The sequence below is a fragment of the Pediculus humanus genome, genomic scaffold (assembly GCF_000006295.1).
Source record: "Pediculus humanus corporis 1103172107739 genomic scaffold, whole genome shotgun sequence".
Taxonomy (NCBI): Eukaryota; Metazoa; Arthropoda; class Insecta; order Psocodea; family Pediculidae; genus Pediculus; species Pediculus humanus.
The window spans coordinates 41,786-55,610 of record NW_002987341.1 but is presented as its reverse complement, the minus strand read 5'-3'; the positions used below and the strand labels follow the sequence as shown (position 1 = coordinate 55,610).

The 13,825-nt window shown below is 26.3% G+C and overlaps 7 protein-coding genes across 7 annotated transcripts in view; 4 read left to right on the top strand and 3 right to left on the bottom strand.

Annotated features, from left to right (window-relative positions):
- On the bottom strand, positions 1-1,503 carry Phum_PHUM626420 (sumo ligase, putative; the record flags this gene model as incomplete). Its single annotated transcript, XM_002427596.1, has 5 exons — positions 1-110; positions 208-448; positions 525-917; positions 1,002-1,191; positions 1,340-1,503. Coding segments are annotated over 5 exons (1,098 nt in total), but the record flags the coding sequence as incomplete, so codon positions are not given.
- Positions 1,504-2,548: 1,045 nt separating this feature from the next.
- Positions 2,549-4,272, top strand: Phum_PHUM626410 (uncharacterized protein; the record flags this gene model as incomplete). Its single annotated transcript, XM_002427595.1, has 5 exons — positions 2,549-2,665; positions 2,740-3,084; positions 3,193-3,390; positions 3,528-3,938; positions 4,018-4,272. 5 exons carry the CDS (start codon positions 2,549-2,551, stop codon positions 4,270-4,272), a joined length of 1,326 nt encoding a protein of 441 aa, XP_002427640.1.
- A 320-nt stretch (positions 4,273-4,592) lies between these two features.
- Positions 4,593-5,875, bottom strand: Phum_PHUM626400 (transcription initiation factor iib, putative; the record flags this gene model as incomplete). Its single annotated transcript, XM_002427594.1, has 4 exons — positions 4,593-5,009; positions 5,084-5,486; positions 5,619-5,729; positions 5,865-5,875. The coding sequence occupies 4 exons, from the start codon at positions 5,873-5,875 to the stop codon at positions 4,593-4,595; spliced, it is 942 nt and encodes a 313-aa protein (XP_002427639.1).
- A 311-nt stretch (positions 5,876-6,186) lies between these two features.
- On the top strand, positions 6,187-7,421 carry Phum_PHUM626390 (60s ribosomal protein, putative; the record flags this gene model as incomplete). The annotated part of the gene is made up of 5 exons (XM_002427593.1): positions 6,187-6,303; positions 6,439-6,590; positions 6,653-6,818; positions 6,901-7,060; positions 7,138-7,421. The coding sequence occupies 5 exons, from the start codon at positions 6,187-6,189 to the stop codon at positions 7,419-7,421; spliced, it is 879 nt and encodes a 292-aa protein (XP_002427638.1).
- Positions 7,422-7,958: 537 nt separating this feature from the next.
- On the top strand, positions 7,959-9,482 carry Phum_PHUM626380 (uncharacterized protein; the record flags this gene model as incomplete). Its single annotated transcript, XM_002427592.1, has 4 exons — positions 7,959-8,075; positions 8,160-8,466; positions 8,791-8,974; positions 9,302-9,482. 4 exons carry the CDS (start codon positions 7,959-7,961, stop codon positions 9,480-9,482), a joined length of 789 nt encoding a protein of 262 aa, XP_002427637.1.
- Positions 9,483-9,701: 219 nt separating this feature from the next.
- On the bottom strand, positions 9,702-11,574 carry Phum_PHUM626370 (rna-binding protein nob1, putative; the record flags this gene model as incomplete). The annotated part of the gene is made up of 6 exons (XM_002427591.1): positions 9,702-9,962; positions 10,059-10,298; positions 10,383-10,832; positions 10,959-11,164; positions 11,255-11,387; positions 11,500-11,574. 6 exons carry the CDS (start codon positions 11,572-11,574, stop codon positions 9,702-9,704), a joined length of 1,365 nt encoding a protein of 454 aa, XP_002427636.1.
- Positions 11,575-12,702: 1,128 nt separating this feature from the next.
- The window catches only part of Phum_PHUM626260 (ral guanine nucleotide exchange factor, putative), a gene marked incomplete at both ends in the record, with an annotated part of 2,399 nt that continues 1,276 nt past the window's right edge, over positions 12,703-13,825 (top strand). The window contains 4 exons of the mRNA XM_002427590.1: positions 12,703-12,804; positions 12,949-13,202; positions 13,249-13,527; positions 13,559-13,650. Coding sequence (XP_002427635.1) covers positions 12,703-12,804; positions 12,949-13,202; positions 13,249-13,527; positions 13,559-13,650 — 727 coding nt within the window. The remainder of the gene's footprint in view (positions 12,805-12,948; positions 13,203-13,248; positions 13,528-13,558; positions 13,651-13,825) is intronic.

Genomic DNA, 13,825 nt, shown 5'->3' with positions numbered 1-13,825 from the left:
AGCTCTGCATGGAGTCATCATTCTCATTTTTCCAAGAGGACATACAAGAGAAACACGCAAAGAAGTCGTTGCTATTTCACTATCTGCGTCTTCATTTAATTTGTCTTTAACTGAAATTTTTTTTTTCAGAAAACGAAGAACGTTTTTAAAAATATTTTCAAAAAAAAAACTGCAAGTTTAAAAGAAAAAAAGAAGAAAAATAATTACTCATTCCTCTTGTGTAATCTGCACCACGAACTCCTTTTGCTTTTAATCTATTTAATAAATCTTCCGAAGTCTTTTTATGCACCAAATAAACTGCTACCACGTATCCTCTAGTATAATCCGTTGACCATTGTACATAAATTGAATTTCCGACGGTTGGACTAATTTTCACTAAAGGTGTGATATTTACTGGTCTAGGCGGTCGTTTGGGCTCCACCCCAGGTTTATTTGTTGGAATAGGATTCTTTTCAAATCAATGAAAATTATTAATATAAATATAAAAATGGAAACCGAAATACTTTGTATAATATTTTCATTACCGGTAACTGGCATAATTTATTGTTAACTTTGACAATTACTCCGGGAGGAAAACAATCTTCTTGTTCGCTTGTCGTTTCTAAAAGGCAAAATCTAAGTTGTACCTGTACCGTGTATTCAACTTTACTTCCAGGTCTCATATCTCTTGACATTCCAATCGCTGCTGCTTGTTGAGGAGTTAAATGAAAAACAAAGGTATTGTCTTGTTGTCTTTGAGATCCTAAAGGAACTAAACTGGATGGTTTTATCAATTCTGCTGAAACCTCATAAAAGGGAAGCTTTTTTAACTTGACATCAGGATGTACAGGGAAATGAGAAGGGTGAATAGGACTATTTTGTTTGGCTTGTGTAGTTGGATACTGATGATGATAAACACCTGATGGATAAATTGGCCTCTGCTGAAATAAAATTTAATTCAAAATATATTTTTTATAGAATGGGTTGCTAAAATTGAAAAAGAAAAAAAAAATTTCAATTACTTCATAACTTCCCACACTAATTTGTGGTTGGCCTAGACAACTTGGAGTTGGATAGCCTCTACCATGTGGTTGTTGCATTGTTGTTTTCTCTGTTGTATCTTTTTCTCCTCTGTCAATTATTCTTTCTTCAGGAAGTGGGCTAGGCAAAACACTAACCTCTGAATTATTTTTTGCACCTTGAAAGCTTTCTCTAAAAAAAAACAAAAAAAATATGATTAATATCTAATTGTTCGAGTATAACATGTTTTAAAAATTATGATGTAATATTATACAATTCAATAAGTATGTAAGACTAAAATTGATTAATTTATTTGTGGTACTCCAAAACTTATACATACTGCATATATTTATAAAGATTTTTTATTTTCAATATAACTGGATAAGATCCTAACTGAAGTAATTCAATTGCTCTGTTTTGAAGTTCTGATTTGCGTCCACTTTTATCTCTGCCAGCAAAACCCAAAAGCATGTGAAGTTCACTAACTCGAAAACTCAGGATCATTGACTAAAACAAATGAAATTTACATCTTCTTAAAAATTACTTTAAAGCTTAGTTAATAAAATATTATTTATCTAAACAAGTTTAGCTTTCTTTCAATTTACACAGTCTTTTTTTTGGGGTGCAATGACAATTTTGAGTAGGAAAATATAAATGATTTCATGCATATATATATATATATATATATATAGTATATTGGAACTATGAAACCTAAATATTAAAATAATTTTTTTTTTTTTTTTGTTTGGGGTACCAGAATAAATAAGAGTATATTTACTGGAATGAAGGAAGCCTTAAACTCACTTGCCTTTAATAGAAGCCTTTAAGGTATAATATTCCATTGCCATTTGAAATTTTTAAAATCTAGTAACTAAAAGAATAATCTTAAGACAATCTTTAACGAGTTTTAACTTGTATAAGAAAAAGCTTAAATATACACCTCACTACTTTACTAAAACGGAATAATATACCTTGAGTTCGTTCTCATCTGCCATTTTCTGAGGTCACAACTCAAGTGTTTGTCACCTCTTCCTTCAAAATTCTCTTTAGCATTAAAAAAACACTGAGTCAAACCCCTATGCATAAGTATCATTTAATAAACACTAATTGTTATGCCAGCAAATAAACGAATACCTAAAATTAAAAAGTAATTTACATAATGTTTCTGCCTTTAAAAATTTCGAGCAATCGCCCTAAAAAACGTGAAATTTAAAATGACGGGTAATGTATAGAGCCAAAATAAAGCACAACTAAAACAGATTCAAATGTTTAAAACTATCTGAATAAAACCCGGACTCCATTAATCGTAGGCTAGAAATCGTGTCGTTAGCTTAACTCATGGCGCTCTGACAAAAATGCCTGCCCCTTAAACTTGACAAGGTGTTCTTGGCAATTTAAACAATATAATTTTTTATTTGGAATTGTAAGTCGATTTTTATAAATTATTAAATAAATAAGATAAAACTAAATACTAATTTATTTATTATCATTTGAAAAATAATGAAATAATTGACTACGATTAGTAGTAATCAAATTATATAAAATAAAAATGACTTCTAAAACTTTAGAGGGTAATAATTCTCTTGTATGCATTCATTATCCGGGTGTTGTTAAAAACATTTCTAACGTATTAGAAACATTAGGTGGAATTAGAACAATCTCGTCGGTGAGTATTTTTCTATATTAATTATAAATTAACATACATATATAAATGTACATTTTAATAAATATTTGTTTCAGACATATTCAGAAAAAAATAGACGTTTAGAACTTCGATGGAGACCACAGGATTCTTTTTGCAAACCAACCTACGGTTCAAGGAAGTCTGTTGTAGCTATAGTTTTAAAAATTAAATATAAAAAAAAAAAAAATAATGAAGGAAGAGTTTTATCATATCAATCAATTGGCTGTGTAACAGAGGAGTACAAATTTTCTAATCTTTGTGATTTTCAATTTTTACCAACTTCCAAAGATGAATGCATTTATGATAAAATAGTACCTTCAGGATTAGATTTAAATTGGTTAAATTCAGATGCTCCTTATTTTTTGCCCCCTCCAACATTTTCAAGATTTGATACAGTGCAAGTGAGTATATTTATGTTATTTGGAAAAGCTTTATTTTATAAAGCTAAAAAGGAAGATTAAATTTATGATATAATTCAAGCATTTGATCTATTTAATTGTTTTTTTCAGAGTTTTAATTTCAGCAAAAATTTAGGGGAAGATGATAAATCAAATGTAATTGGTCGGCTAACTCGTAAAAGATATGGTTGTACTAAATGTCTTACTTTTGATAATCCTGAAGTTCCTGAATTTCCTAAAAATATACCAGCTGGGGGCATATGTTCAGCTAGAATTGTTAGCAGTGAAACCTTGCAACTTTTAAAACAAGTAACTATTTTTATATATTTTTTATTTAAAAAGTAATTTAATTATTTATATAAAGATTTTAAGAAACAAGCCCTAAAATTTATTAAAATTAATATTTGTATATTAAAATTTTTTATTTATTTTTTTTGCCGTTACAGTTATTTCAAGAGAGACCTATTTATTCAAAGAGTGCAATTAGAAGTATCAGCAAAGTACCATTAATTCAACTAAAGTGTCTTCTTCCTTGTGTAGCTTATTACTTTATTAATGGTCCTTGGAGATCTCTTTGGGTCAGGTTTGGATATGATCCACGAAAAGATCCCAAGTCAAGAATATACCAAACTTTAGATTATAGAGTAAGAAGTCATTTAAGCAAAGATGAAGTTAAAAATAAAAGAAATAATATAGGAGCATCAGTATCGTACAAATTTTCAAATCAAGCGGGAAAAAATATTTCTGTTATATCTAGAAATCCAACAGAAGTTAATTTCAAAGAAAAACAATCAGATCAAATGGATCATATTTTCAGGCCAGAAATGGTACCTCCTTCTAGACAATGTTATTATCAGGTAAACATATTATTAAAAAAAACATGTAAAAGATAAAATTTTTTTTTTTCGTGGGATTCACTGCTTTTCTCATTTTTAGTATTGTGATATTCATGTTCCTGAAGTTCAAGCTATGTTAGAGAACTTGGAAAATGTTGATGAATCAACAGTTTGTCATGAGTATGATGGGTGGTTACCACCTGCAATGGCTGATACTTGTAGGGATATCATGAACAAATATGTTTCTGAAGAAGTAAGGAGACGAAATAAATTATCTAGCCAACCTAATAATGTTTTAATGATAGATAATCAAATTTCTTCCGAATCTGAATCTGAGTTTTTCGATTCAGAGTAGTCTAAATAACTTGAACTATTTTTCTTGTTCTTCTGTTTTTCTTTTTCTTTCTTTCTTTCTTTTTTTTTTTAAATAAAATACTACAAATTAATAGCAAAAAAAAGTATAATTCATTCAAAGATTAACATTGTTTCTTATTTCAAAAAAAAATATATATATATTGTCCTAAAAACCCTAAAATTAAATAAACTATACAAAAACTTGTCTTGATTCATAATTTTCTTTGTAAAATGCATAAAAAAAATAATGTACTTTCACTGTCATTAACAAATAGTCACATTTTGCACATTAAAATAAATAAATGTGCAATAAAATAACAATTACATTTGAGGTAATTCTTCAATAGGAGTGCTGAATTGAAAATCTTCAGGGAAAAGTTTTGTAGCATGTGGATACATTAATTTGTAAGATTGTCTTATTGTTACATCAGCAACTCCTGCTATATCACCTATTTCTTTTTGAACTCTCTTATCATCAGATGCTTGTGATGCCATATAAATAGCAGCAGCAGCAACTGAAATAGGAGAACGACCAGGAACTATATCTAATTCCACAGCTTTTCTAGCAATATGTGTTGCAGCCCTTTGAACCATATTAGGAAGACCCAAATTGGAACAAAATCTTGACATGAAATCTCCAGTAGTAATAAGATCCACGCTAGTTTCTAAGGCCTTCAAAATTAACTTGAAACATCGACCTATTTCTTTCTTACTAATTTTACTCACAGCACATATTTCCTAAAATAATGATTAGACATATTAAATAACACTTAATAATAAAAATAAATAAAAAATTTTTAATAATATTTTACCTTAAATGTTCTAGGAACTCCTTCTTGCCTGCATGCAATATACAAAGCAGCTGAAGCGATGGCATCATTGGCTCTACCCTTTAAGTTTTTACCATCGTGAACTTGTTTAAATAAGTTGTTTGCTCTATCAACAATTGTTTTAGGTAAATTTATTCTATCAGCCATAGCATTAATTTCTCTAAAAGCATTTATTAGAGCTCTGTCAGAACTACTCATAGTTCTTCTGTTTTGATATTTTGAAACTCCTAATCCATCGAATGAAGCATCACCCCTTCCAGGCCCTATCATTGTGCACAAATCAGATCCATTTAATAATGGATTTTCAGGACCACCCACACGAGATGGATCCGTTCCGGCTTTTTCATTACTAAAAGTTCTCCATTCAGACCCTACATCTATTACCCTAAAATATGAAACATATGTTTAAAACTTCAAAAGTTATAAAAAAAAAACAATATTAATTTTTTAAATGTATTTAAGTGTATAAAGTACTGACAGTATTTTAAAGAATAACAAACTAATTATAAAAATTTACCTATCTCCTACAACCAAGCCACATTCGGAGCATATTTGATCACCAGCTCTATAATCTTCTATAAGTGGAGCGTCTGGATGAGCATAACAGCAAACTTTATTCCCATCGCTCCTAAAATAAAAATAATAGTTGCAAAATTAAAAGAAAATAAATAATAAGCCCTTTTCCTTAAACTCAAGATATAGAATTAAAGAGTTCAATTATTAATTTCTCTTTAAAAAACTTAAAAACAAAATTAACACGTACCTTGACGCCATTTTGCTGTAAAACAACACAAACTTTAGTTTTTAATTGTAAAAAAATCTAAATATAAATAAATATTAATAATTAAAATATGCCTCCAGACTTTCATACATTTACATTTAAATCCAATAATTAATTTTAAATTGAAAATATGTAATTACTCTTTAAGGTATGTAAATATAAGAAATTATAACTAGTTTTACTCTATGATATGTTTGTATTACTGTACTTAATAAAAATAAATCTCATGTTTTTTAGTTGAATATTATAATAGTCTTGAGATATATTTATTATTGGTAAAATTTAAATTTTTTTTTTTTTTAGCATGAGTTCAGGATTACGCGGTAAAAATATTTCCGAAACAGCTCTTACTTGGTTGAAAAGTCTTCCTCGAATAAGTTTAAAAAACTTGAGAGAAGAACCAGGTCAAAATGTTAAATACGTAAGTTAAATTTATTTATAATAATAAAAGCTGCATGATGTGCTTTGAAACATTTATCGTTAAAAAATATAAATAATTTTTTTTTTAAATTATATTTTAAATTAACTTATAAAGTGTTTGTTATCTTTTTTACAGAAAAGAGCTAGAGGAAGATACGGTGGTAAAACTCACGGATGTATGCCGAAAAAAAACCCGCAAAGACAAATTTTTCCACGACCCGGTTGGGAAGGTGGGCAAACTCCATTTTATTTAAAATTTACCAAAGAACCATATTATAAAGGACATCAGTAAGTTTTTTTAAATTAAACAATTTTGATGAACACTCTTAAATGTAAAAATAATTTTTTAGTTTAAAGAGGCAATATCCTCCGTTATCATTGCTATATATACAAAAGCTCATTGATACTAACAGACTCGATACTTCTGGTCTTATCGATATATCATCTTTATGTAAGTCAGGTTTAGTAAAATTTCTTCCCGAAGAAAAGCATTATGGATTTCAGTTAACAGATGAAGTAAGTTTTATAAATTGATTTTTTAGTCAACATTTATATTTTTTTAATTTTACAATTGTAGTGAAATTTTTTTTACTTTTAGGGAATAGATAAATTTGCTGCAAAAATTGACATAGAAATTCAATATGCTCCAGAACATGTAATTGCTGCTATAGAACGATTGGGAGGTTCAGTAACTTTGGCATATTATGATTTTCACAGTCTCTTAGCTTTAAAAAATCCTTTGAAATTTTTTCAAAAAGGTGAAGTTTTTATTAAAATATTTTTTTGAAAAAAGTTTTTGGAAAGCATTGATGCATTTAATAAAATTGGTTTACAGGAGAACCCATTCCTAAAAGAATGATGCCGCCAGCAGATGCAATCGAAATGTATACTGATCCAAAGCAAAGAGGTTACCTAGCAGATCCTCAAGCAGTTGAATATGAAAGAGGTGTTTTAGCTCAAAAATATGGTTATGATTTAGTTATAAGAAAACCACCAATTAGAAAAGATCCTTTACAAATTTTTCTCGGTCTTCATCCAGGTTGGGTGGTTAATTTAAAAGATAAAACCATTTTAAAACCAAAAGACCCTGAAATCATTAAGTATTACAGTAGTTCTTAATTCAAATATAGGGCTTTCTTAAATTTGTTTAGTAATTACTAAAAACATTTATTATTATAATATATTTATACCAAGTGTGAAAAATTTAATAATTTTTCTAAGAAATTCAGACGAATAAGGTACAAATCTTGTTTCAAGTTATTAGCTAACGGTAACATTTAGAAAATACAGTATCACTCTTTTTAAAAATTCATTAATTTATTTTTCATACTTCTTTCCTATAGTTTTATTTTTATTTTTGTATTTTATTTAATACGTACAAAACTTAATTAAATCTAACCACATAACTTTTACTCCTGATAATAGTATAATAATTTATGGATAATTTAAAAAACCGTGTGTGTTTATTTACTCTATGCAAAATGTAAATTATTAACTGTGCATTTTAAAGCAGTTTAAAATATTTCGTTAATTTGTTGTTTATGATAAAATGGTGTCAGTTACATTAAAGCAACGACACAATTTTTAATATTGTATGAAACTTTTTAAATTTTATAGCTTTTTTTTTAAAAATTTTTTACGGACACAGTATTCATAATGTTGAGTCCAGAAATTTGGGATTTTCCAGTTCTTACTCCACAAATTCGTAACTCATATTGTAATTCTGACGAAGAGATATTTTCAAAAATCAAAAAGCAATTATTTAATCATCATGTAAGTATTGAGAATTAAATTATTTTAATTTTTATAAATTAGCTTTTTAAATCACGAACTTAAGTCATGAAATTTTTTTTTTAGATTTCAGTTACGTTACCAAACACATTAACAGCACCTAATGAATTAATTTATTCCCTTACGGAGGATTGTCAATACTACAGAATTAATGCTGTTCCAGTGAGTGAAATTTTTAACAAAAATTTTATAGATTTATTTATTGTAAAAGGTAGTTTAACACTTATAAGCATTAATACTTTATCTGATCAAGATGACAGGTTAGCTTTTATTTCAAGTGGAAAGTTAATCTTGACTTTGAGTAAAAAATCTTCTGAAGAAATCGGAATTGATAGCACCCTTAAAAATGTTACTAAAAACAAACATAATTTGTGTAAGTGTTTTGTTAATAGATGTACTAATTTTTCTTTTAATATTTCATTACATACACATATATCTATTTATTACATTTAAAATATTTATATAAATAAATAAATACAATGCTTTTTTCTAAATTTTTTTCAGTCGTGCTCGATTGTATTTTATTATCAAAAAATAAAAAAAAATGTGAAGAAATAAGTAAAAAATTAAAAAATATGAATCTTTATTTTGATATAATATTATCATGGGAGCCTGAAGGTATGTATTTTTATAAAAACGTTAAGTATTGGATAAATTTAATTGAAAAATTTATTTCACAGATTAACTTTTATTTCAGATATTAAAACATGCCCATCATCGATAGCTCTTTATTTCTGCAAGAAGGGGTATAAAGTTACAACATGCAATATTGATGTTAAAAAAAAACTCAATTATAATGTTCAAGTTCCTATTTATGATGAAGAAACTGATCCGGATAGTTTACTTGAATGGCTTGGTGCTTTTAATTTGCAATGTAACATGTATGTACTATTTTGCTTAAATTAAAAAAAAAAAAACAACTTTACTTATGTAAAGTATTTATAAAAATAAATTTTAATTTAGGTCTGACAACACCTACATATCAACATTTCACTGCTCTGAAAAGTCTGAATCTTTAGGTCAAGTTTTAAATATAAATTTTACAGGATTCTTTACTGAATCGAAAATAAAAAAATTTATGCTGAATTTAAGGTAAGTTTTTTTTATAATTTTTCTATCTAAACATGAACTAATTAACCTAATTTAAAGTAAAGTACTTTAGTTGCATAACCCAAAAAAAAAGTATTGTTTTAATTTTTTTGTTATAGAAAAATAGTCGATGAAAAAATTTTTAACTGGATCGGATTAGTTATAAATGGATTTACTGGAAGTTTATTAAGCCATAAAAATAACCTTACATTTACATTAGTTGAAGACCATTATCATGCTTTTATTTTTAAATCAGATAAACCCACATTAACTCAATTTTTTTCTGTTATGGAAAATTAATAACAAAATTCGAATATATATTTTTTTAAAAATAATATAATTTCAATTATGAAATTTGAAAATAATTTTTTATAAAAAGTATCTTTCAGTTTTTTTTTTGGCACATAATATTTACCTTAAAAACTTAATTTACTAATTTAAAATAATTTTATTGAAAATAGGAAAATAATAACAACCCAAAAAATGAATAGACAATGGTTTATTGGAAAATATTTAAGTTTATTTTTTTCTTCTACTTTTATCATTTGGATTTCTTTTCATCCAATGTTTCATTTCTATATGTGGTCTTATTCCCAGCATGGCAGATTTAGATGTTACATCTCTCATAACAAATGGAGAATATCCTGCCACATAATCATCGTTTAGAGGATTATTTTTTGTTCTAGAAAGACGACTCGGTTTTTGCTGAGGCATAGGTTGATCCTCACAAATTATAGGATTATTACTGTGTTTACCACCTTTAAAATGTGGCATTGAATACTGAAATTATTATTTTTGAGTTTATTTATCAGTATAAAAAAAATCTTTAAAAATCTTTTAATTTTTTTTTATAATATACATTTTTAAAATAATTACCCTTTTTCCTCTAGCTGTCAATGGTCTTCTAAAATTAATATGTAAATGTTGGGTTCCATCAGCATTTAGTGAGACTCCAACTTTTTTAAGCGTTTTATTACCACAATTAGGACAAAATACTTTTGTCATTATACTTGTGGTTTTAAAACACCCATAGCATCGTAAAATAAATGTTCTTAATTGTTTAATTAATTTTCCATCGAGGGAAATTACATTAAGACCTATTTGTTTTAATACATTCTGAAATCTCAAAACAAAATTAAATTAATGAAACATTAAAGCAGTTTTCATTCAATATAAAAATGATAAAATTTTTTTAATCACCTGCATTGCAAAATCTGTTGTCAAGCAAGCTACTACCACATTTTCTAAGCTTTCATCGACTTCATCTGCAATTTTTGATTTAGCTTCTTTAAAATTCTCAGGTGTAATCCAATCACTATCATCATCTTCATCATCATCATCATCATTCTCATCATTATCATCATCATCATATTCATATTTTTCATTATTTTCTAAAACTGGACAATTAACTTGGTTGTCATTTTCTTTTAAATTTCTAAGATTTTTTTCATCATTTTTTTCTGCATCATCATCAAAACTAAAATTTTTTATGCTTTTAACAATATCATCTTTTTCTGAAGTAATATTGCTTTCATTTTTACTGTCACAATTTGATAAATCTTCTAATGCATCAACAAATTCTTCTCCAGATTCATATTCTGAGCTTTCCGAATTAATGATACTGGGTGATTCTGATTTGGATAATAAATTCTACAAACAGTTAATTTTAATAATTACTAATTGCAATAATTTTTAAAACACAGATTATTTCAAATTTTTTTTTTTTTTTAGCCCTAATTTATTATTATTATAAAATTAATAAATGCCTTCAATTACCTTTTTAGGTAAATGAAATCCGACGACATTTTTTAAATCTTCCGGTATTTTAGAAAATGGTTCAATTGTTGTTTTATAAAGGGGGGCATCATTTAAATGTTCAGTTCCATTTTTTTCCTTTTCAAGCTGATAAGTAAGTGCTATAATACTTACATCAGTGGCAGAAAGGCTAGGGAAATCCCCAGTTTTTTTTGAAAATTCATTGACTATTGATTAATAAATAAAACATTTTAATTTCACAAAAAATTTAAATAAAGTAAATATAAGTTAAAAATAAATTATTAATAAATAAATACCAAATTTAATGCTGTCAGCTGTACTATCTTTCACTTGTAAATCATAAGGCAAAACAATTAATCTCCTCAATTGCCTTTTAGATTTAATTTCATTAACAACTTCAGGAACAGTTATTATATTTTCTCCTATTTCCTGAAATTTAAAAAAGGGTAAAGCATTATATTTTATTCAAACAAAAATATTATTTTTTACAAGTACCTAAATAATTTAAATTTTTTTTATTTTTTTGAAAATAAAACAATACCTGTAAAGGTGCATTGTTTAGGAATGCACTTGTATCGACTATTAAATACTGGATTTTTTTTCTGTAAGACCCCATTCTTACTATTTTTCCTTAAAAAAAAAAAAAAAAGTTACAAAAAATATTTTGCGTTAATTGCAAAAATAGTTTTAAGTATGAATGTGTGTCAAAAAATAAATTGATAATTCAAATGATATGAGTAACCCATGTGGAAATCATTTACAATAATACCATAGAGTGCAAAGTACAGTTAATAATTTTTTAATGTTCAATTGGTATTTTACTCAAATTCTCTATTTTACCTAAATACCAAATAAAAATATTTCGAATAAAATTAAATCTAAATGTATTATTTAAAAAATTCAATAAAATAATATTTTTTTAAAATTTTTATTATTAAAATTTAATTTGCTGCATTATAAAGTGAAAATAGACATTTAAACAATTTGACAACATTTACATAGAAAGTTTGTTTTCATTTTCTAAGATTGTAAACGTCACTTAGTATGTTTTCTCTAATAATTTATATTAATTTTTATAAGTGATGATATATAATTCTTAAGTTAATGTTTAATTAAAATCATAAAAATCTAAATAAAAAAAAAACCGTTTTTGATAAGCACTAATCCGGAAGAAAAAACGGTTTTTAAATAAGCAGTGGCAATGTGACGTCACGAGTTTAATTTAGAATTTTTTTTTTGTATTTTACTATGGATTTATACAGCTGTAATTATTAAAAGGGGGGTTGGTTACAAGTTTTGAAAATGTGGATAATTTTAAAGAATGAACTTAGATGTTGATAGCCTGGTAAGTAAGTTTGTTTTTAATTAAAAATTTACCTGTAATTTTAATATCCTAAATTTTTTCCAGAGCATTAATTATATGACTAATTACATAACTGATATTACTTTACAAAGAATTCATTTAAGTTTTTAAAATATTGTTACTGTTTTATTAAAATAACATAATATTGTATAAATTTATAATTATTTTTTACTCAAGAATAGTTAGTATTTATTTATTACTTAGGAATTATTTTTTAGTTTAAAATTTCATAAACTTAAAATTATCCTTATTAAATTTTTTAATTATGTTTTGATATTCAGATTTTAATTAATTATCATTTTTATAAAGATTATTTTAAAAATAATTGTTTTTGTTTTAAATAATATAAAGCTATTAAATTTTATTTTGCATTTTTAGCAACCAACTTGGCGGCTCTGGGGTGAAGAAAAAGAAGAAGGAGTTATTTATACTGTTTATCTGAAGAAAGTTCGCTATCATAGACCTACCAAAAGTGTTTCTTCAGTAAGTTTAATTATTTTCAAACGTCTAATTTTTTTTAAAAAAATTTTTACAAAATACTAAATTTTTAACCTAAATAATGTATTCATTGAATGTAAAATTGTCATAAGGATATTTTGAATGTTTACAGTAGGAAATTTATTTCAGGATTCAGAAGATGAAATTTCACATCTTGAATGGGAAACAGTACGTATTAGATTTGTAAAAGCTGCTACATTGGAAAAGTTAGTTGAAAATCTTGTTAGTGATGATGGTGAACTTGAAAGTACTTATATCAATGTTTTTCTTGCAACATATCGCTCTTTTGCTACGCCAAAACAACTCCTTCAGCTCTTACTTCAAAGATTCACACAATTTGTTGACAAAGATCAAGAAGATTTAATATATCAACAACATAAAAAGTAATTTTACTGTGTGTTAATATTTTAATGTAATTTTTAATTATAGGTTTATCAAACTGTTATCGGTTTGTACTTTAAAGAATTCTTTTTATGTGTTGTTCTTACAAAATATTTATTGCAGGGCATTAATGCTAGCACTTCGAGTATGGTTAGATTCTTATCCTGAAGATTTTAGAGAGCCTTTAGTGCACTCAAATCTTCATGAATTAATTAATTTCACTCGACAATATTTGCCAGGTTCAGAATTAGAAGCAAAAGTTAAACACAAATTAGATCGATTTGTTCGTGATGATCAGTATGTGGGTAAGATATTTGCAGTAATAAAGTTTCTATACTTTTTTTAAATTTTTAAAAAGTTACAATGTTACATCAATTATAAATATATTAAAAATAACAATGCTTAGCTTAATTTTTTTATTACTAAACTTGTGCTTTTATTTTATTTTATGTTTCAGATTCTGGATATTTATACCCTAATAATTTTGTAATTCATGCTAATGGAGCTTCCACAAGTCAGGCTGCGGCATACAAATTTCCTGATGTACCAGAAAAACATTTTGCAGAACAGCTTACCAGAATGGACATGGTATAATAATTCCTTACAACGGTTTTTTTTAATAAAA